This window comes from Peromyscus eremicus, chromosome 7 (genome assembly GCF_949786415.1).
Source record: "Peromyscus eremicus chromosome 7, PerEre_H2_v1, whole genome shotgun sequence".
NCBI classification, from domain to species: Eukaryota; Metazoa; Chordata; class Mammalia; order Rodentia; family Cricetidae; genus Peromyscus; species Peromyscus eremicus.
This window is the reverse complement of record NC_081422.1, coordinates 74581833-74605733: the sequence shown is the minus strand read 5'-3', so window position 1 is coordinate 74605733 and position 23901 is coordinate 74581833. Positions and strand designations below refer to the sequence as shown.

The 23901-nt window shown below is 38.2% G+C and overlaps 1 protein-coding gene across 5 annotated transcripts in view; it reads right to left on the bottom strand.

Annotated features, from left to right (window-relative positions):
• Myo6 (myosin VI) overlaps positions 1 to 23901 on the bottom strand; it is a 143315-nt gene that overhangs the window by 10267 nt on the left and 109147 nt on the right. For 2 of the 5 annotated variants that reach the window (XM_059268284.1, XM_059268285.1), the window contains exons 20-29: positions 21687 to 21780; positions 16407 to 16537; positions 16236 to 16313; positions 14367 to 14496; positions 12033 to 12123; positions 11157 to 11307; positions 9382 to 9590; positions 7840 to 7918; positions 6196 to 6356; positions 2084 to 2122 (exon numbers count right to left, since the gene is read on the bottom strand). In XM_059268284.1, the coding sequence (XP_059124267.1) occupies positions 2084 to 2122; positions 6196 to 6356; positions 7840 to 7918; positions 9382 to 9590; positions 11157 to 11307; positions 12033 to 12123; positions 14367 to 14496; positions 16236 to 16313; positions 16407 to 16537; positions 21687 to 21780 (1163 nt within the window). Of the gene's footprint in view, positions 1 to 2083; positions 2123 to 4680; positions 4711 to 5104; positions 5132 to 6195; positions 6357 to 7839; positions 7919 to 9381; positions 9591 to 11156; positions 11308 to 12032; positions 12124 to 14366; positions 14497 to 16235; positions 16314 to 16406; positions 16538 to 21686; positions 21781 to 23901 lie in introns of all 5 variants that reach the window. The other 3 variants (XM_059268286.1, XM_059268287.1, XM_059268288.1) reach the window with 2 other exon arrangements.

Sequence of the window (23901 nt, the reverse complement as noted above, 5' to 3'; positions counted from 1 at the left end):
TTTGAAAATACAACATCCTTTTTGTGTCTTGTCTTGAGCTCTTTTCCTTCTGCTTATTTGTTTTGTCCTACTCGATGTGCTTGTTTTATCACATTATATTACATTATATTTTATTTTATTATGATCCCCTAGGAACCTATCTGTTTTCTAATGAAAGACAGAAAGGATCCGGTGAGAGGGGAGGTGGGGAGGAACCGGAGGAGTAGAGAAAGGGAACGCTGTAAATCAGGATATATTATTTGAAAAACAAAATCTATTTTCAACAAAATAAAAAAAAAATTAAAAGAAAAGATATCACCTTTTCCTGAGGTGATAGAAATTACACTTTTACTATTAAACTTAAAATGAAGTAAGATATCTTTGCCTCTTTTAAAGGCCTATGTGTATATTTTGGGTGATAAAATGGCATATTTCTTGCTACACAGTTAAAACGCTTTGACACAGTGACCATCATATATGTAGGAGCGACTGATGAAGAACAGGTACTAGTATACCTTCCTTCATTTTATGATTGACATCTGTTTTTCCGCAGAATCTGCATTTCTACCAAGTTGTATAACTGACAATTTTGCGTATAGCTTTTCATTCCTAACCCTAAGCCCTAAGAGTCAAGTGTGAGCTCCAGAGCAAAACTAGGCGTCCAACAATAGAACCAAATTATGTCAGGATTTGCAGGAAAATGTATGTGACTGGAAATAATCACATTATCACATTGTCGGTCTCAGAAAGATAAATCTCACATTTTCTCTTATTTTTGATTTCTGAGTTTTATACAGATAAATAAAATCATGTATGTATCTATGAAATGGAAGTAGACATTTAACTGTCTAGGGGACAAAGGGACTAACAGGAGGGACAGGCAAAATAAAAGAGTGGGTGGGATATGACAGAAATATGCTCAATAGATAGTTGTGTGAAAATGTCCTTATGGAACACATATGTGTACAATGAGTACACAGTAAAAACTGTTTAAAGAGCAGCTATGTGTCTGCAAGAACTATTATTCTTACTAGTACTTTATTTTTTAATGCTTATGAAAATGCTCTTTTCTACATCTCTAAACTGCCATCCAATAAAGTGGCTAAAAGAAAAAAAATCACTTTTTCCTCTTAATCTTTTAAGAATGCTTTCTAGGACAGTAACTGAAAATTATTATGTTTTTCTGTTTTCTTTTGTTTTGAAAATAAAGTCAACTTATATAATATATAGTTTGATAGTCAAATATATAGAAGAGACCAGTATATACATATGTGTGTGTGTACATGTGTGTATTGTGCTTTGATACATTCTGAAGAAAATACTGAATTCAAATTATTATCGCATAAAATGTAACACTAGCTTTTCATTCATATTACTAAACCTGCTAAAAACATATTTGGAGTTAGAAGTAGTAAATGAACTTAATGCATGAAAATGCTCTCCTCCCCATCTCTGTATTATTAAAATTGTAAAACAAATGTATAATCTACTGATTAGCCTTACCATAAAGACAATCACATAAACATTAGAATCGTAATAGAATTTACTTGACTTTTAAGATCTACTAACTTAGCACTTTAATTAATCTTGAAAATTTAAAGTTGACTGAATAGTGTTGATTCAAATTTACTTTTAAAAAACTATGGACTAGGGCTGAAGAGATAGCACAGCCATTAAAGGCTAGGCTCAAACCACCGCCCCCCCCCCAAAAAAAAATTATGGTTATTTTATTTGGAAATTCACTTTACACCAGTGGATTTTAAACTAGTATTCATGTTTAACATACACACTTACATCCCCCTCAGCTAGCCTATGTGGCTCCCATCCCCAGGGAGGGTTCCAAAGTACTCATTCCATGGGGATGAGATTGAGAGCACAACCCAGCCCCAGTGAAGACTTGCCCCATCCCAAATGCCAACTGTGTCCTCAGTGAGAAACATGGGTTAGAAGAATGTTGCTTCTTTCTGTGTTAGGATGTTATTTCTCATACAGAAATGTTACATGGCATATTTCATACAACAGGTTCTAGTCCAAATAATCAAAAGGAAATTAAAAATATGATTTTTGTAGTAAATATTTATTTCTGTAAACACACTGCACTAACCTACTCAAAATTTCTGACATTTCTTTGGCCATTTGTTCCCTATAAGAAAAAAAAATGATAATATAACACAATTATACATAAGGCACATCACATAAATTGCTTAAAATATATGAAAATGTACTTCATTTTTAATATTATCAATACTGTAACTATACACTTTACTTTGCAAGGTATCTATTAATGACATACTTTCCCATAGTTCTATCCATAAAACACGCCAAGATCTTTGAGTTTAAAATTATTTGAACACATCTCTATCACTGTGCAAAAACCTCCAGATAAAATTTCATGAGGGCCATGTTTCGGTGGTATTTTTTTATGTGCAGACTATAAATAGCATGCTCTAAATGCATGCAGAAAACTTGGCAGGATACAGATGCTGTACAAGGATTTTTGTACCAAAGATGCTTAGTGCGTTTTTGTGAGTTAGACAAAGCTTCATGGGGGTAAACCAAGCTGATAGGCTCGAATAACAGTCTAGAGATCTTCAGTTCCAAATCAAAATGTATATTTAAAAAAGAAAAGGAGAAAATCAATACAAGCACTTGTTAAACGAAATACCTGATGCAGTCTGACCTTACAAGGATAAGTACATCTAAAAGAAAAAGCTGCTATTTCTTTAATTACTCAGGAGACTGTCTTTTCTGAGCATTTGCTTAATTCTGTGAAGCAGAGTGACAGTTTCATTGGGCTCAAGAAACCGACACTTTCTTGATTTCATTTCATCCCTGTCCTTTGCTTTTTTCCCCTTCATAATTAATCATTTTCATATATGTTCTATTCGTCCAACTCTAGCAACCACAAGCACTTCAGTAAAAAAATAAAAATAAAAATCACAAGTTAAAAAGATGGATGAATTGGCTGTGGGTACAGTTTCCTAGATGCCTACAAAGAGCTGGAACTCTGCTTAGGGGGCAGGGTTTTGCATTCAGTGTGTGTGTGTGTGTGTGTGTGTGTGTGTGTGTGTGTGTGTGTGTACAATATGTGTGTACATATAATTTTATATATATATATATATATATCCCAATGTATATATTGACCATTGGCAACTCTTGGTATTGGTAGAGAGTTGTGCAAGCAAGCACAGTAGGAGAAACTAAACTTGCAGAAGCTGACCAGCAAAGAGGAAACCCACGAACTATGCACATGTAATCTAATAAAATTATCTTTTCAGCAATATACCATCCATCTCTCCTAAAATCAAATCACTTTTCAAAGCTCTTATCACATGGTCTGTTGATCATACAGAAATGTCTCCAAGACACAACTTCGACCAAGTCACTCTTCTCCCTGATCCTCACCAATTTTACACCAGGTTCTACACCAACTACAGGCGATTCACTGAGCCAGACTGGCCCTGGCATCTAGGTACTTTCGCCTTCTGGCTGTGCTGAGCTACCTGCAAATGCTTGCAACTTCACCTTAGACATTAATTACAGTGTTGACTTAACAAGCTCACATGACAACTATAAAGCAGTTGTTCTAATGGAGGGAGAGTAGACAGTGGCCACTCAGCATGTATTCTGAATTTCTGGTTGGTGCTTATGTAATAACAATGCTGCAAGTTTGCAGTCCTGGTGCCTGTTGAGATGTTGGGTCAGGAACTTAAGTGTCCTGCACAGGAACTGTCCTCTGACCCACATAAGATCAACATGTATGCTGGACACATAAAAGTGAAGCATACACACAAAAAATACATTTTACATGCAAATTGTTTTCGATGTTAATAACATATTTCTGCATAGTTTCTATGCACAATTTTTATTTTTTAATACACAGCTTTTATGCAGATGCAAACATTGTATAACCGAGGATAGATTATGCCTAGTTTTGTTTGACAGTCTGGAGAGGAACATCCTTGACGCTGTAGCAGTGGAGCTCATGAGACAGTCTCCTATCAGTTTGCATTTCTAGCTATAGTATTCATGGGGATTCTCTATGTAAGAAGAAACATCTGATCATGGGTCATGTCTTCTATAGCAACTATGCAAGCACCATAATTAACATTTCACTGTGAATGGCTGCCCTTTCTCCTGCCCATGTGTCTTCAAGGGAGCTGTTGACACAGTCCATGCTGTTTATGAAACACCTGCTCTTGATGCTGCAGTCCGATACAGTCGAGAACTGGCTTAACCCTGTTAAAATTCAGGTTGTATAAATATCCTGAAATGTGTACAGTATGTTCTGTTATTTTCCAGTGTTATTAAGAGCCTCTCTCTGTGAGGCAACTTACAACGAAAGAAGTGTTACCTATAAACCTCAGATGGAGACCCACTTCAGGTATTAGTAGAATTAATCACCACATACACTGAAAACTATTTTACTTATTCTTACTCTTCCACACCTGCTATAAAGATGTTAGAGTGAATTTACAACACATAAAACAAGTTGGTATTAAAGTTGAAACAACAGCAGAAAAAAATTTCAGAAGCTATTCTGGCTGAGCACCAAACACTTCCCTTAGGCATGAAAAAGTGAAAAAAAAAATATTTCATTGTCTTTTGATAAAAGGAAGCAATTTAAAATTTACTCCAAGGAAGGAACTACTTCTCAAAAAATAAACCCAATCTTTAAAGAGACGAAGAGATATGACATACGGTGTCATTTGGGGTCTTGCTCCATTAGTTCTGTGAAAAGAATATGTTTTGGTTAATATCACCACCAGCTCGGAACTGTAAAAATCTGGATTAGGTAAATTTGTGTTCTAATTACTCGTTGATTTAAAACTACAAGTTATATTTAATCTACATAAGATCATTAAGACTTTAATGTGTTTTTAAAATAGTCATTGGAAGGATTGTGAAATAATAAATTAATGGAATTAGTAAAAAATTAAAGAGCAAATATATTAAGATTGGAAAATTCAGACATTCATATGCTGTGAGATTTGGTATTAATAGAAATTTGGATGTCTCTATAATTTCACGTGATTTGAAGTTATCAGTTTGTATCAAGGATCGTAAGTGTAAAGGATTAAGATGATATTGGAAAACATATTACATGTGTGCAAACAAATCTTACTTAGAAGTTGCTGGACAGGAACTTAAGCTGGAAAAGTAACTAAGAAATGTTTAGTACAGCAGAAGCCATGTATATACATATATATTACATATATAATTTATATAATCATTACAGTCACTTTTGTGTGTACAGTCCTAGCCATCTCATTTACAGTGTCATATACTTTCATATACAGTTCAGACTCCAAAGCTGTTCAAATAATCACATGCTGGAAAAACTTGTGATAACAAATGAATGAAAACCGTCTTTGCAGCTATATAAAATCTAACCACCTGAATGGCGCTGCCTTTCCTTTTACAAGCGAATAGCGCCATCTAGTGGTTATAATTTAATATACCCCAGATACGTCTGAAAACCAAGGTTACAATGTCTATTCGCATCTCTTGGGATATAGAAAGCATATACCCCTCACAAATTTGTTTTGCCTTTTTAAACGAATAATCAAAATAACTGTTTCTATATTCTAAAGTTCCTAAATGAGAAATATTAATTTTTCTGTAACTTGACGCCAAATATTAAGAACTTCCATACTGCTCCAAACTCCACCATAGTATCTAGACATAATTCAGAATCTAAGGAACTAAAATAATTCTGTAAGATCGGCTTTCCTCCTTGTAAAGGAATCGTTCTTATTTTGAGGCACGGGAGGGTAAACTGCACCTCACTGCAGTGTTAAGAATGTGGTGTATTGTTTCAAATTTGTGTTAGGAAACCAAAGACTTTATATGTATTAAGCTGCACTATAGTATCGTCTCTAACTTCTATGTCAGTATTTAACAAGTATTTAGAAACTAACTTCTACCCTGGACACAATGGCCTTAAACAACTTCAGAAATAAAGCTGAGTTTTGTTCTTAATAGAACAACCGTTAAATGATACCTAGGGTTTTATGTTTTAACAGTTCAATAACTAAATGGAAAATCAATTCTTTCATTCGTTTAAGTACAAAAGTACCCAACTAATTTTAAAATGTTTTTACTTCAAATATGTCCAAACCTAAAACCTACGACTCTCTCCTAGCCCTCTTCAATAGAGATGAGAAGCAGGAAGCTCAGGCAAGCCCAGTCAGGGTCGACCCGGAGCCCCAGTACCTTCGGAGCGCCAGGTCACTCTGCGCCTCGTCGCTGATGAGCTCAGACTCGTTCTGGGCGATGCGCAGGGCCAACTCGCGGTCCCTGCACTCCTGTGCCAGGACGGCCTGCTGCTGGGACTCCTCCTCCCGCTGTCGGGCCAGCTGGGCCTCCACCTCAGCCTGCAGCACAGAAAGGCACACCTAGCAAGAGCTCTTCATCCTCACAATTATTACCTCAAACAGAGGAAAGCTTAGTGGCCCGGGCCAGATTCTCTACTAACAGACAGTGCTTAAACACAAGTCTCTCACTCTTACAAGGTGCCCGCCGCCCCCCGTGTTATCATTAATGCTTCACTTCCCCAAAGCCAAATGAAGCTGCAGGGCTCCGCCTTTCTGTGACCACAGCACGAGTATCCCCAGTGTCACGTGAGCATCGGCCGCTAACAACGACACATATGCAGAGGATGCAGGACTAAATGATGGTTGTTCCACTTACAAGCATATACTATGAAAGCCAGACAAGAGAAACCTGATCAACCATTCTCAGATGGGACTCTAAAAACTGGGAGTGGAGGGCCAGGTGGTAGTGGCACGGGCCTTTAATCCCAGCACTTAGGAAGAAGAGGCCGGTGGATCTCTGTATACAGAGCAGTTCCAGGACAGCCAGGACTGCACAGAGAAACCCTGTCTTGAAAAGAAAAAAAAAACAAAAATCCAAACTGGGAGTTGAGGACTATCTTAAGATTAACTCATTCATACTATTATTTATAGTTACAAAATAACACTGCAAAACACACTCGTTATTTTTAAGCAAGTTTTTAATTTTTTAAATATATTTTTTTATTATTATTATTATTATTATTATTATTATTATTATTATTACTATTATTGAATCACTTCCCCCTTGCCTATCATCCCTCCAGACCTTCCCATGCCCCCTCCTTCCAATTCCTTCCATGTCTCCTCTGCTCTCAAATTGATACCCCCTTTTTCTGTGATTAACTTGGATTACTTTGAAGTAAGAGATTTCCATGTGGGATTTTTATACATATTTCATTTGGGTTGACTTCTCCATCCCTACCTCATCTCTCTGGCCTCTTTCCCCCTGCACCCCCTCTCTCCCAGTATTCTCCCTGCCACTTCGTTCCATTGTCTTTCCCTATCCCTTAACATCTCTTTTTCGTGTCTCAGGGCCCCTTTCTAGTTTACTGGCCTGAACCCACACTTAGTCCCACCTGGACACATTGTCTTCCTGACCCTCAGTTACCTCACTTAACATAATGCTTTCTGGTTCCCAAGGTTACATTTAAGTGAATGCTTATCTGAATTTCCCCTCAATGCAGTAACAATACTAACGCTTACTGAACTAGGAATTGTTCTATAAGCTTTAACATGTAAAAACTCATTTAATAGAACTATTATTTATCCCCACTCTACAAAGAGAAATTTACTGTGATATATAATGTCTCCATTTCTGTTAGTGATGAAGCCTGGATTTGAACTCACTTCCCTAGCACCAAAGCCCCACCTCACGCTCCCTTCAGAATTAGCCTTTAACCCCTGAGGTAAACCAGTGATAGCTACTCTGGCCAGCCAGTTTGTTTCAGTCTTTTCGTTACTTGTGGATTCTATTTCATAGAAATACAGTCCAATGAGCACACACCTGGATCCGTTTCTCATCGTCTTCCCTCTTCTTCCTTTCCTCCTCTTCTTGTTTTCTCTTCGCTTCCATCTCAAGTTTCCTAAGAATGGGAGAGAGAACTCTTCAAAATTTTAACTATGAGAAATCCATCAGAAGACAAAACAGGCTAGACGCGAACAAGCATCAGAGAGCAGGATGAACCCAAGCCAGCCTCGAACCACATGCATCATCAACTTGGTTCAAATACCATAAAGTTTAACTTTCCTAAACAGTTCTTAAATAAAGCAAATACAATCATCTTCCATAATGTAAAGCACTTCTAGATTAACTTGGTAACGATGAGTTCAGAGCCCAAGGAAACGAAGTTGGCATATAAAAGGGCAACCAGCATGCCTATGTTAACAGAAGCATGTTTTCACAATAACTAGGATATAGAATTAGCCCAGGAGCACAGCAGAGGATGAAGAATGAAATCCTGCCATCTACAGCAAAATGGATAGAAGTGGAGGACATCGTGTTAAGTGAAATAAGCCAGGAAACACAGGAACTATGTGTTCTCTCTTATGGGGAAACTTAAGGAAAAGAGAGAACTCTACCTGAAAGTAGAGTAGTGATTTCCAGGGACGCTGCAGAATGCTTGCCAGGTAAGAGACAGGGAGGAAGAGAAAAGGAGTGTGTGGGTACATCAAATGCACACTACACATGTATGTTAGTAGCAAATGAATCCCATTAATATGTACGGTTAATATGTTTTAAACAAAATAAAATTTTCTGGGCAGGGTGGCTCATGCCTATAGACACAGCACTGGGAGGTGATGGCAAGAGGATCGCCACAAGTTTGAGGACACCCCGATTTATGTATCTTATTTTATATTTATATACATTTATATAGCAAAATGTAGATCAGTCAGGGCTAAAAGACCCTGCCTACAAAAGCCAAGGAAGAAAATAAAGCTAGATTGTATTAAATTAAGTGTTTGTGCTACCGATCACTTAAAAAGTCTCAGACTTTAGGGCCAACAAGATGGCTCAGAAGGTAAAGGCACTTGCCACCAAGAGTGATACTATCAATCCCAAGAAACCACATGATGAAGGAGGGTACCAACTCCCAAAGTTGCTCTCTGACTTCCATATACACACCATGGCAAAGAAGTCACACACACACACACACACACACACACACAAACATAATAAAAAATTTTCAGACTTTAGATTTTTTTTTTCAGTTTTTAGATTTACATGTCAGGAACATCCAACCTGTAGTTAACAGTTTCATATAACTATATAAAATGAGCATTAAATTTTTTTCAAACTCATTGTAAAATTGTTCAATTTGTACCAGGCATGTTGGTGTGTAAGTATACCGCACACTCAGAAGGCTAGAGCAAGAGGATGAGAGTTCCAGGCCAGCCTGGGCTACATGTTGAATCCCTGTCACAAATATATATATATATATAAATAAATAAAAATTCATAATCCTCTGATCTGAGTAGGAATACAGTATTAGGACAGCCATCATCCATCACCCTGGAGACTTCCAGTCAGAACACGCAAATGCCTTACATCCGCCTCTCCTCCTCCTCCTTGTGCCGACGCTGCTCCTCTTCTTCACGCCTCTTCCTTTCTTTCTCCATCTCCTCTTGAATGCGCCTCAGTCTCTCTGCCTCCTCCTGCTGCTGCTTCTTCTTCTGCAGCGCACTGAGGAGCTCTTCTGAGCTCTTAACCAGCGCGTCATACTCTTTCTGTATTTGTTCCCTCGTCATCATGGTGGACTTAAAAAACCAAATAACAAACACGTACTTAAGAAGTTCCGTCCTCTGCGCAATGTGGACTGTACACTTTAAAATGGTCACAAAGATAAATTCAATGTTTTGTGGGTTTTCACATTTAAAACAAACTCTAAGATACATATCAACAGCTGGAAAAACTGGCCATCAAATCCATGTTCATATATATATTTTTAAACAGTTTCACATAGCCCAGGGTAACCTCGAACTGGCTATGGAGCTGAACCTCACAAACACTAGGACTGCCATCGCACACCACCGTGTCCAGCTAGTCACACATTCTTTGAACACGATCTCCACACATAAGTACTTGACTCGAGGTTTTATCAAACAAGCCATTAATAGCTGTAGTATGCTGTGAATGGTGTTCTATAAACGTAGCTTTAAACTATTTTTAAGGAATGACTATCTCATTTAGTCAAAGTTTGCTTTCTTTACTTACAGCATTTAATTAGTACCTAAGGAACAGTTGGGAAATTACATCAAAACCTGTTGGATGATTTTCCTGGGTTAATGTTGATTGATGATGATAACCTCATAACCCAGTCTCACCTTTGATCTGTGAAGTCAGCTAAATCTACCATAGCATTTTCATCCTTTTCTTAGTATTTTTTTTTCTTTCTATCTCTAATATTTACTCTGTCTACAGGAACTACAAAAAGTTTAATTTAAGTGCGTTGACTTCTGAGTGCTCCCTGAGAAAAACTCATAAAAACCCTCACTAACATGTAATTGGGGAAACTGAAAAAGACGAAATATGATAACAAGCATTATAGGAAATATTTTCATATTAATAATCAAGCAATTGAAAATGAAACCAAAGATAACCCCACTTTTTCATTTTAAAAAATGAAGAAAATGTATTGCTACTTTTAAAATAGCTAAGTAAATTATGAAGGTAATGTATTAACCACAACAAATCATGTATCCTAACAGCAGTGATACAAAATGACATGCATGATTATGACAGAGAACTATGTAAAAATGTATGCATACAAAGTATGATTATAAAGGAAATACAAACACATACTAGCTGAATGCCTAATGTGGTGCTATAAGAGTTTTGGGTGATTTTCTTTCCATTTTCAACAATGATTTCAACATTACTTTTATAATTTAGCAGTTTCCTTTCTGGGGCCCTTTGGATGTAGCTCTGTATCTGCCAGCCATACTCAGCACTTTGTTCAATCCTCAGCACCACCAGAACGGAAAATAAATACAAAAGAATAAAAATTGGTTTTGGAAAGTAGAAAGGATAAAACAAATTAATTCACATTAACCCTCTCTGAATCGTGACTGTAAAAGTTTAACAACAAAGGTTAGTATTTTAGTTACTCTCTAGAGAGGGAATATTTTGCCTAATAACAGATAAAAATCATATACAAATTACTTATCTTTTTAAATATTGAGAAAAAATTAATGTGAATATCCACTTGTTAATGTTTCATATCCTGAATAAATAAGCTTATTTTCCTATACAAGTTTAATACCAATAACAAAGATCAGCAAATTATACGAAAAGTTAAAGTCAGCTGGATTAAAATCACCCACCTTAATTTTGGCCATCAAAGCATCAATAGAAATTTCAAGGTCTTTGATCTGTCTGTTCACCTCTGGCTTTCCATCTTTCAGTGCACTTACTACTTCATTAAACTTATCGAGTCGTTTCTTCAGAGTGCCCACCTTAACCAGGCCATCAATGCTGCAACAATAAGACCCCAGATATTTACCCCACAAACTAATGTTCTAGGAAGGAGTCTCACCGACAGAAAGTGAACACTGCGGCTAACCAGGCAGGTTACTTCTGTCTTCAGGACTCTTTAGTAGTCTGTCCAGCTCTCTCATTAAGTATAAAAAGAATCAAACACATGTATGAACAGCATTGATAACTGCCAGTCAGATCAAGGCTGGCTATGTTGAGACTTGAAAATGAGGATTTAAATTATAAAACTCAAATGACCCCACATCGCTTTGAAAAGGTGTGCTGTCCATAGCTATTCAAACTTTCAAAGCTTAAAAAATAACTTGGTAATACAAATTTTAAACAAGATGAAAATGAAATATATAAAGTGAAATGATACACAAGCAAGACAAAATTATTTTATGAACATTTTTGAAAATTATGATCAGGCTACTGAGTGTCTTCCAACACAGCATCTAACTTGGCATCATCAAGAACCTCAAAGCATGAAGTAGCCAGAAGAGCAGTCTCTCTCAGCCTTTATTCCAACCTTTTAGTGTTCACATTTCTGCCAGGCACTCAAACCCTTTGGTAGAACACCAAGCTAAGTAATGAATGAGCTGATTCCGAATACACAGCACAAACAAGCCATTTGCAAAGAAAGCAGGACCCAACTGCTCTTCATCATGACTTCATTGCCATTTTATATTGTAGCGCTGTATAGATCTTTAGACACTGCATCTTACCGTGGTTTGTGTCTCCTTTTGCAAAGCCACATTCGAATGGTCTTCTGCATTTTAATGCATGCTTCAGCTCGATATTTTATTTTGTTTTTCACTATGTGTAAGAGTAAAATAAAATGACAGAAAAATTTTGGTTTAAATAAAACATAAATTAAAAACCCATTCATTACCACCAAGCAATTCTCATAAAATCTTGATAAATATGTTATTCCAGCCATCAGAACTGTGAAGTCTAATGTTTCTAATGTAAATTCTTAAAAAATAATTTAAAAATGATTGATGCAGCTAGCATTATATTTCAAATGTATCTGCAGTATGCAACATTACTATTACCAAACTATCGGGGGCCATATTTCTATTAAATGTTCTAATAAATATTATGTCTTTTAAAAAGTTAACCTGCCAAATGAGTTTAGGAAATACAGTTTACTTCCTTCTGGAAACTCATACTGAACATTACAGGTGTGCTCTCTAAGGATCCTACAGTAAACGGGTCTTCAACTGTTAGTGTCTAGAATTTCCTAGCATACTTGGAACTTAGATTTTCTTTTTAGAGCTTCCCAATTAACATTCTGCAAAGATCCTATGTGGTAAATGACCGTGGTGTATCTTTACAACACAGTCCACAAGTGGGACGTGGTACAACAGCTTAATGACATACACTTTCCTCCAAAATGTACTATATACAAAGGTGAAAGCATGGAACCCACAGGAAAAAATTATATTTTACCTGGAAAACAATGGGGAAAGAGGTTCTGTTGTCTTGTCTTCTTCATTATAGTATTTTTAAATAAATAGGCACTGTTGTCTAGCAAAAGATCTCAATAATGAAGTGCCTAGTTCCTTTGTGCTAGACCAAGTGAATTTTACTCTTCTGTTAGTGAAGATTTCTCAACTAACTCCCCCCCACCCCCACATACACAGCATTGTTTCAAGTATTCTGTAAGTATGTATGGGGAACATGGTGACTGATTTCCATATAGCTCCCAGCAGTCAAACTTTTCACCATGGCCTTCAAGGAATCCAAAATATTCTGCACTCACTCATGTTTTAGACCAGAAGTAAGCAGCTGCTACAATGTGGCAGAAATACACTCAAGTTCAGCTTCGTCAAGTATACTAAAGAGGAAGTCTGAGAGGAGAAGAGCAGGGGAGGCCGCAACGATAAACCGAAACCCAACTACAGTCCAGAAAGAAAGTCTAGGAACTCAAACTTTGCAGCTATTAAAGGAGGGCTAGGGAAGTCTTTTGGTTTAAAAAAGATAAGTGGCGTGGGGAGCTAGTAAACAATTTTTGGAACTAATGAAGTTATTATGTAAGTGATAAAAAGAGGTCGCACTAAGGAACTGACAGTGAAAATAAAGGATTGTACTATCTGAAGCCAAAATCCACATCATTTAACAACTAATGAGATTTCATGAATAAGAAAAGAGAGACAAATCCCGGGGTGTAGCTTGCTTAGCATTTGGAAGGCCCAGAGTTCAATACACAGCACTTCAAATTAAATAGCCTATGGGGGAGGGGATAAAGACAGAGAGAGAGAGAGAGAGAGAGAGAGAGAGAGAGAGAGAGAGAGAGAACACAGATCATCTTTTGAGAATGTCTAATGTAGATGTCATTTAGGCAGAGAGAAAATAGTTTCAGCTAAAATTGGAGAAAATGGGGAGGTGTTGGGGGTCAAGGAGAGGAAGGGAAAAAAGAAGGGAGTAAATTCTGCATTGCTTAAGACATGAAGAAATTAACACTCCTAGAACAGATCTCAGAAAGGAAATGTCATCAGACCTTCAAAAGATAAAAATAAGTCTACAAATGCTGGCTGAGGTACTGTACTGGGGAACCATTACATCAGACACAACAGGAACCAAAGTTGTCCAGTAGCATCCAGGAGACAGCCTCACAACATCCCTCAGACCATTTCACTGGCAAAATAACCAATCTTGATGTGAAATTTAAAAAAAAAAAAAAATTGGTGAGGACTTTGGGGTTTTTGTTGTTATTGAGACAGAGCCTCACTATGTAGCCCAGGAGGCCTTGAACTTCCTTAATTTTCTTTCACATATGGATGTTTTCCCTGCCTTTATGTCTGTGCACCACATACACGCAATGCCTGCAGAGGCCAGAAGAGGGCATTGGATCCCCTGAGACTGAATTGCACACAGCTGTGAGCTGCCATGTGGGTGCTGGCAATCAAACCCAGGTCCTCTGGAAAAGCCACCATGCTCTTCGCCACTGAGCCATGTCTCCAACTCCGAGGCCTTGAACTCTTGATTCTTCTACCCCAACCTGCCAAGTGCTGGGATTAAAGAATGTGACACTATGCCAGAGAGAAAATACTTACGCTTGATGACTGAGAGTGAACACCACTGAACTTTCTTCCAGCGACTACAGACTAGCCAAAGATTGACTCTTTTTACCAACTCTGCTAAGTGATCAGGGTCAGACTTCATAATCTGATCAAATTCTGCAAACTAGGAGTAAGATAACTCAGTGTCAGCATTAAAGGGTAAATGTGTTCAAATAGAGAGAAAATAAAATACATGGATTTCAAATCCCAAATCTAACTTCCTGAAAATCATCAAAAGCCAGTTCCAAGGACATCTTAATAAGGTAAGCAGAAAGTGTAAACTTCTTTGGCCACATGTCATGGCCCTTTTCTTTTGTCCTTTAGCAATTTTTTTTGGAGCTTAGGAAAGTTACTTATTCCTAGGGAGCAGCAAAAATAGGGAAAGGAAAAACTTCTAAATGACTAATTACAGGGATATTTGAGGGAAAATGTTGAAAAGGGCTAACATGTCTGAGCCAGTTCTCAGACACCCACACAGTTCTTGACAGTAGGGTCATCTATAACAGGAGAGCCACCAAGTATTGTCTCTCCCAACACCCACCCCCATTTTAGACAAAAATAAGAAATTGCAACTAAGAGACAGACCACACATATGCAATGGATACTTGGCTACTAATGAATGAAATGTATTACTTTTGCTCTTTACCACCAAATTCCAGAATTATTTCCATTTGTCACCAAATATCACACTGAAGCATTAAAGGTGTCACATGCCAGTCAACAGAATGGTTTTTTAATCATAAAAACTTTAAAGGTATAACAAGACTACACACTCTGAATCTGCTTGCTTTAAGCTTCCAATAACCCCTGTTCATCTTTCTGGAGGTAAATAATCCGAGTACTTTAATAAAGTAGTTACTAAATCTCTGAAATGGGAGAAATATTGAAATTATGATAACTAACACTAAGTAAAGCGGAGCCAACCATGAGCATCTATATTTTTTTCTCTTAACTCTTCATAGGAAATGGTATGGGTTCTGTGACAGAGACCCCACAGAGAAAAACCCCTACTTCTGGTGCAAACACACATTTTCTCCTGGTGCTCACAAATGTGAAATCAGATTGATTATCATTAACTCATCCTCAAGATGCTCGACATAGTTGACTGGTGAAACTAGTTATTTAGCTGCAATAACACTTATGTTTACAGTTCTAAGGATGTAATAATCAAGTCGGTATTTTAAATGTTAGGGATGTGGAAATGTTATTATTAACACTTATGAACAACCTTAGGTGTTTGTGTACAGAATACAGTTAGCTATGAAGTTGTCTACAGTCAGTGACTATCTCAACAACAGTACTATCTATGTTAGCCAAAAATTACAACCTAATTTATGTAGTGTTTATACACCCCTTCACCGTAAAATTTGGCAACAGTCAGCACAAACTCCAGTCCAATTTCATATGCTTTATATATCTACCACACTCCAGTGAAACTTTCTCACAATGAAGACTCCAAAATACTATGAAACCTCACCAAGCAAAGTGGCACATGCTTATAATCCTAGCATTTAGGAGTCTGGGACAATTAAGTAGGCCAGCTTGAGTTACATGCTGAGCTATCTAACTGGTCCAAAAATTAACATATTATAGAAATGCTTTCAACTTATATTAAATGTTAGAGATATTTGGTTATTCCTTATTTAAGAAAAAAATTCAACAACGCTCTGATACCAATATTGATTAAAACTAAAATTTAAACTCAGAATATGAAACACCCCCAAACAGAAAAACTGTGTGAATAGAAACATATTTTCACACTGTTATATGTAATATAGTAATAATATCAATCACTAATAACTAAGAAAATACATACCAAGCCCAATTATCATATGCTAAAGTTTAAAATAAATACATATTTACCTTGCCAGGTCTGAAAAATACTTTAGTTAGCCCAAACTTGTAGTCAACTTCATTTAATCCCAAAGCTTTAAAAAGAGCCTGAAAAAAAAGATTTTAAAAAGTTGAGTTCCAACTAGAAATTAATAGAAAAGATTTGTTGCTAAGAAATTTGTATTAAAGCAGCATTTATACCTTACAAAACAGCCTTGGATCCAATCTTGCAAGTTTATCTGGCATGTACTTTTTGTACATATTATAGAGTTCGTGAAATGAGGCTCTGGAAGGGAAACCTCCTTGCATTAAGTCCAACACAGACACCATACCTAGAGTTGTGAGCACAAATAATTCCCAGTCACAATACAGAAGTACAGGGTAACATGTGAGTGACTCACCAATTTTACAAGTGAACGCTTATGAAAAGACAACTTATAGAGGGAAAGTATCCACAGTGAGGCCCTACACAGGAAATACATCTCCAGTCAGTATGCCCCAACTTATTTATCACTTAAAACAACCACAATGAAATCCCATGTAAAATCAGCATAGCTGACCCTTTCTCAGAGGCAGCCCATCTAGAAGGCTCCAGTATGATTTCTATCTTTTCAAAATCCACAATTAAAAGTATACAAAGCAAAATCCTGCATTTGGCCACTCTCCCCATTTCTATGTCTTCCCAAGAACTAATAGAAAGCAAAAGAGAATTTATTATTTAAACATTATGTGTAATGTAACATACCTCTCTCTCCTCTCCTCTCTCTCCTCTCTCTCCTCTCCCTCTCCCTCCCCCCCCCTCTCTCTCTCTCACACACACACACATACACACACACACACTCACACCCTCACCCTTCTACCAGTTTGGGACAATAGCTCCCAAGGAGAACACCAGCCTTACATGCCCAAGGCCCTAGGTTCTAGCCCCAGCCTCAAAATCAGACTTCTTCTACTAAAGAAACTAATCTATTGGTTGTGAAGTCGAGTCCATAGGATAAATATAAATTATTAATTTAACTCTAATAAATGGTCAACCTGAGCCTCTTTTCTGGTCAGGCTTGACAGCAGACAACACAAGAGTTACAAAAGAAGAAATCCTGTCTTCTCTCATCTTCCCTATGTCGTCTGATATTCACTAGACAGTAGTTTTAGTAGAAAGTGTCTGTGCTGGTCGGTTGGTTGGTTGGTTGGTTGGTTGGTTGTTGTTGTTGTTGTTTGTCAACTTGAAACAAACTGAAGTCATCGGGGAAGGGAGAATATCAGTAAAGAAAACTGCCTCATTGGCCTGCAGGCAAGTCTGTGAGGCATTGTCTTGCTTAATGATTGATGAGGGGGGGCCCAGCCCATAATGGGTGGTGTCACCCCTGGGCAGGTGGTCTTGGGTCTTGGACTGTGTAAGAAAAGCACCTGAAAAAGCCAGTAAAGTGTTTCTCCAGTGTGTGCTTCAGTTTCTGCCTCCAAGTTCCCACCCTGAGTTCCAGCCCTGACTTCTCTCAGTGACGAGCATGACTCGGGGGTTGGAAGAGAAAATAACCCTTTCTTTCGTCGAGTTACTTTTGGTCATGGTGTTAACCACAGAAATAAACAGCAAACTAGAAGAGTATCTTAAACTAATTCTCCTTAAAACAGAAAAACAGAAAAGCCTAAATGAAAAGTCAAATTGAATCCACATCTTTAATATCACAGACAAAAAAAGTTCAAGAGTTTTCACACACTCAGACTTGGTGTTCAGACAGTCACAAAAGTCAACAGGCAGTAGGATTAAAAACACTGTGCCGGGAGCCGAGGGCATAACCTAGTGGTGGGACACACATCTCGAGCTCAGAAGTCCCTGGGTTCCATCTCTACCACCACAAAAACAAAATCCAAGTAAAAATTACTGTAACAAATGGTCATTTTTGTTTGTTTATTTGGTTGGTTGGTTGGTTGGTTGGTTGGTTAGTTTCTAGACAGGGTTTCTCTGTGTAGTTTTGGTGCCTATCCTGGATCTCGATTTGTAGACTAGGCTAGCCTCAAACTCCCAGAGATCCACCTGGCTCAGTCTCCATAGTGCTGGGATTAAAGGCATGTGCCACCACCACCAGGTTAGTCATTTTTGTTAACTGCATTAGTATGAGTGCTTGTTTAACTATAATAGCAACTATTTTCAAATGATTAAGATGTAGTTATTAAATCAATATTAAAGAAATTAGGAGTGGTAAAAATCTGAATATGAGTAGCATATGTGGAAAACAAAAATGATAATATACCTATTCTTTATTCTTCAATTCCAGTTGGAAAAGTTAAAATGTAAAATATAGAATATAATTTTCAATAAGTGTATTTTTAATTTTAAAATAATCCAGGAAACGATGGCTCTTCTCTACAGATTGAATACTAGCCTATTGGACTGCAAAAAACATTCAAACTCTGTGAGAGAATATGCCAAGGGAATAGCTTAGATAGCAACTTGGAAACATTTATTTTTTATATAATTTCAACTTTTATGAATCTAAATTACAATTTTCTCACTTATGGAGAAAGACGTGTGGAGATTGTCCAGACATCCAGTCACTGCTTACAACAGAAAAACAAACAAACAAAACAAGCAGAAATAAAGACCCATTCATTAAAATTGTATTACACTCATAAAATAATGCATTGATTAGGGAACTGGGATTTATCTAACCAGAATAAAAGTATATCTAAGGCATAATGTATACTGATTAAATCAACACATGGAGACCATTATTTTTTCCTTGCAGTTCTGAGGACAGAACCAGGGCTTTGCACATGTTAAAACAAGTATTCTACCACCGGACTGAGCTACAGCCCTAGTTCTTGGCTACGTAGTTCAGGCTGGCTTTGAACTCATGAATGGCCAGAACAAGATTTAGTTCTCAGATGTGCTAGTAGGGAAAAAAAGTAAGGTTTAGTTAGCATTGTCACAGTTTTTGACAATGAAATGGTGTCACCTGTTAAACTACAACTTAGCTGACCGTGTTAAAATACACTCTGTGTGAAGGAGGAATCCCACTAACTCCCCAGTAAGCTCATGCTCTGTTACTCTAAACACACAACGGAACTACATGAGCTTTACAAAGATGCTAGATGCTCTTTGTAAAAATCCTAACAGGGAAAAAAGTCAAATTCAAGGTCATGAAAATCACCTTAAAGACAGCATACAAAATGTATCGCTACTGTGGTTTTCAGAACATGCTCGTTAAGTAGCACCAGCGTAAGGGCATGCTAGAAACTGGACTCCTCTGTCGTGTATATGCAAAGGGTTTCAAGCAAATGTCGTTACTGTGCAAAAAGAGTCCCTCATTAGTATATGCAGAAAAATATTAGTTGACTTTCCAGTATTTGTTTAAAAGTAATCACAAATATATATGATAGACTGTACATTCCATTCAATGATGGATTAGTCTAATACACACTAGAAAGACCAGGACTTTGAGGAAGCCAAAACACAGTTCCTGGAGGGAAACTTCAAATAATTGTATATAATATATATTATATATAATAATTATACTAGCAGACTGACGCACAGTAGACAGCACACAGTGGACAGCTCATCGGTCTCATGAAGAACTATACAAGTACACACAAAATCTGTAACTGTGGCTGTGAAATAAAGTGCCAGACCTCAGCACTGTGAACAAATCGCCCTTTGGGGCCAGGATCAAGACTGGCTTTCATAGGAAGTAGCACTCAGCTGACATATGAAGGATGAAGGAAAGATATCCCGACAGGAAGCAGCATGTACCTAGACCCTGCAGTGGGAGGGAATGGAGCATAAAGAGCAAATCTGTGTGGCTGGGGCACAGACAGAAGAGAGTGGAAAGAGGGGAGCTAGGGACACACAGGCCAGAGGCTAGCACCAGGAAAGCACTCTGCACCCCAATACCCATCAGGAGCCATCAGAGCACTACAAGCAGTAAGAAGACTTGGTCAGAGCTGAGCGGTGAAGCCACGATGCTGCACATGTCCACAATGCACAGAGCAGATGCAAGGATACGTGGGCAACTGCAGCAAGGAAGCAAGAGATGGTGTCAGCTTCAGGTGGGAAGCATTCACCATGTCGATCACACAGTGCTGGGGAAAGAGACAGAACATGGCCGCACTACCCCAACACGGCAGTCGCTGGCCGCAGGCCCTGAGCTGCACCAGGCACACATAGTGTTTACATTTTAGTAGGGAATAAAATTTAAAATCACTTCTACAGAAGTCCCACCAGCCCCATTTCAAATGCTCCAGGGTTCATGGTGTCAACCCCCTGGTTACTGTACTGGGTGTCACCAGGGGTTACAGAAGGAATGGGCGGCAGGAGGCAGAGAAATCAAAACGAGAGTGGCAAAGAGAAAAAGAACAAGGAAAAAATAAAAGAAAAGGCAAATCTGGAAAGCATGTGAGTGACAGAGGAGAGCAAGTGTGTTCTAGTGGAAATGGGGCGCTCAGTCCCATGGGGCCTGGCCCAGCACTTAATCAGCACTGCTGACTCATGAGAGGCAGGAAGGGACTACACGTACCAGGGACAATCCCTGCTTCTAACAGGGCCAGAAGCGGGTGAAGGGGATGCAGACAGGCAGAAGTGCTTGGCAGCAAGAGAAGCCATCTCCTGGCAGAGCTCTAAAGAGAGCAATGGGGGCTGGAGGGCGGGGGCTGGCTGGCTCTGCAGAGAACAGAAATGTATGGAGCAGGGAAATTTGGCAGGAGAGGTTTGAGAGCCCCGAAAGGTCAGTGACCAGGAACTGAAGTGGTGCCAATCTGGCTGGCCTACCAGCCCTGAACAGATGAGGAGAAAGCATTGAATTAAATTCTTAACAGCTAAAGTTTAGAGAGAAGAGTTAGAAATAGACCCAGATGTCAGGAAAACTGAAGCCTGCCTCATCGGGGGAGGACTCTAACACAAAATTAAGTGCAGGGCTCTGAACAGAGTTTACTTAAAGAGACCTTAGCCTTGCTATAAATTGGCCTCTGAGAGGAACAGAATAAGGTCAGAGAACGGGTTTGAGAAGCAGCAGGGCCTGAGCTGGACCAAACCAAACTCCAGAAAGAGCAAGGCAGAGCTATGGCTGGATGCATGGGCACGGAGTGTCAGAGCCTGAGGCTTCTGGGACTGAGCAAAGCCAGGGCCAGAGCTGGAAGTGACAGATCAATCAAGTTCATAAAAGTCCACAGAGCCTAAGGGCTTCATCCGGTTTTGATTTTTTTTCCCCACAAACAATAGAGGAGAAGCAAGGACACCAACCCCCTCTTAACCCAGTTGTGTGGGAAATGAGGACTACCGTGGACTGCGGCTGCCCAGAAGCAGCCTGCATAGAGATCCAGGTTTGCCAGTAACAGGTTCTTTATAATGCCTACTTCCATGATATTACTTCACAAAAACTAGAAGTCAAGGTTGCTCAAATTATCTGCTTCCTGTGCTTTGCTTAGAATTATGGGATGGTGAGCTATTGCTTGAAGATATTGTGACAGAATATGAAAATATAGAAATACCTGAACACTGAAGTTGAGACAGAATTTGGGCACCTTCGAAATGGTGACTTGTCATCTTTAAGTTGGGTTTGATGCAGCGAATGAAGCTTGCTCCCTGAAAGAATAAGAAATACCTTTTAAGGTTGTACATATAGCATCTTTACATTTCTGTATCTATGAACACCACCAACTTTCACAGCACATTAATGTTAACGACATATAATAACTACAAAGGAACTTAGAGTTTTATTGTCATAATTCTATAATTTGAACCTTGAAATGAATGTCTAGATTTTAAATAAATATTAGCAACATGGCATTTTATTTTTGAATGTCAGAAATTATTTTAAAAAGTCTTTCACTGCAAAGAATTTCATCCCTTTTGAACAATGCACTCTGTAGGCTTAACTCGATCTCCTCATAGAGATTGGCTTTTTGTTTTTCAGGGCCGGGCCTTGCACACACACAGGCAAACATTCTACCACTTAGCTAGATCTCTGGCCTCTACAGAGACTGGGAAGGGAAATAAAAAAAACGCCATTTAAAATTTAGGCTAAAATGTAAGCAAACAAAACACAAACATAAATCAGTATTTTCATTCCACTTCAAGGATAAACAGGTCTCCAATGGCATCACTGTGTGTTTTGTTTGTTAAGCAATATTTTCAAAACTTAAGGGCTGCCGTGTGGTGATCATATTTCGCTGAACGAGGCAGAAAGAATACTGTTTGTACCACAATGGGGTGCTGTGTGTGGAAGATAACGCAGCAGATAGTCAAACAGCTGCTTCTCTTCAAAGTGGCCACCACACAACCCTGAATAACTATTTCAATAATGATGCTCACCACAGACGCTTGGATGACATGTTTCTACAAACCACAATCACCTCATCATTTCAGAGCAGTGCACTCTGGGAAATGAAAATAAAACAACCTCCTCATAAGACTTGACAATTGAAGATGCCTGGTTCATGAGGAAGAGTGCAGGTGAACTCGATCAAACACATTATACACATGTATTAATTTCTCAAAGAAAAAAATACTATATTTCTACAAGAATCTTAGCTCTTATGAGTCAAATATTTTAGACTCGGAAACTTCATGATTTTCTGGATGGCTCCAAAGGCAAATTCATCAGTAAGTAAAGCAGTAACAGCTTGGACAGAGTGAACATTTGGCTGCTGGAAATGGCTGGTACCTTAAAGGGAAGAGTATGAAGTTGAACTCTGATATGTATAAAAAATAAGCCTTTCCTTGGAATCACAATTTCTCTATAACCCACATATTCATTGTCTTTCTTTTACATTTTGTTTTATAAAGACAAACTCTCACTTTGTAAGCCAAGTTGGCCTCAAACTTAAGAGCCTCCGACCTCAACTTCCCAAATTCTAGGATTGCCAGGTGTGTGCCACCATACTCAGGATTAGGATTTCTTTCTATATGTGTTTTGTTTTTCTGTCAAAACACTGGGGTGAACCCAGGTATAGTAAGTCACACTGGGGCAAAGATAGGGTCATTGTAAGTTCAGGGCCAGCCTGAGCTATATAAGGAGACCCTGTCCAAAAATGTAAGGAAAAAAAAAACAATCAAGAGCCAGGTGTATAGCTTAATGGCAGAGCATTTGTATAGCATGATCCTAGGTTCAATGCCAATACCACCAAAAAACAACTAGAAAAACAATACTAGGGTGAATCAATAAAATGTAGTTAAAAGATAAACTTATAGTAAGCTTGGCATGGATAAAGAACAGAAAAATAATGAGTTCATTTTTGTCTGTAGCACACTGCCCTGTCTGAAGAGTCTTACTATAATAAATTGCATGTTTTATGTTTAATATTAAAATGACTGCTCTTTTTCATAATTACTATTTTCAATTTTGAGAAATTTTCATTTATTAATCACAAAGACTTTCAAATAATTTCACTTCACATGTATATGTGACCTGTCTTTTAAAAAAATCCAAGTGGATCAGAGACCTCAACATAAATCCTCCTACACTGAACCTGATAGAGGAGAAAGTAGGAAGTAGCCTAGAACGCATTGGCATAGAAGACCACTTCCTAAATATACACCAGTAGCTCAGACACTGAGAGCAAAAATTAATAAATGGGACCTCCTAAAACTGAGAAGCTTCAGTAAGGCAAAGAACACAGTAAATAAGACAAAATGACAGCCTACAGAATGGGAAAAGATCTTCACCAACCCCACATCTGACAGAGGGCTAATCTCCAAAATATA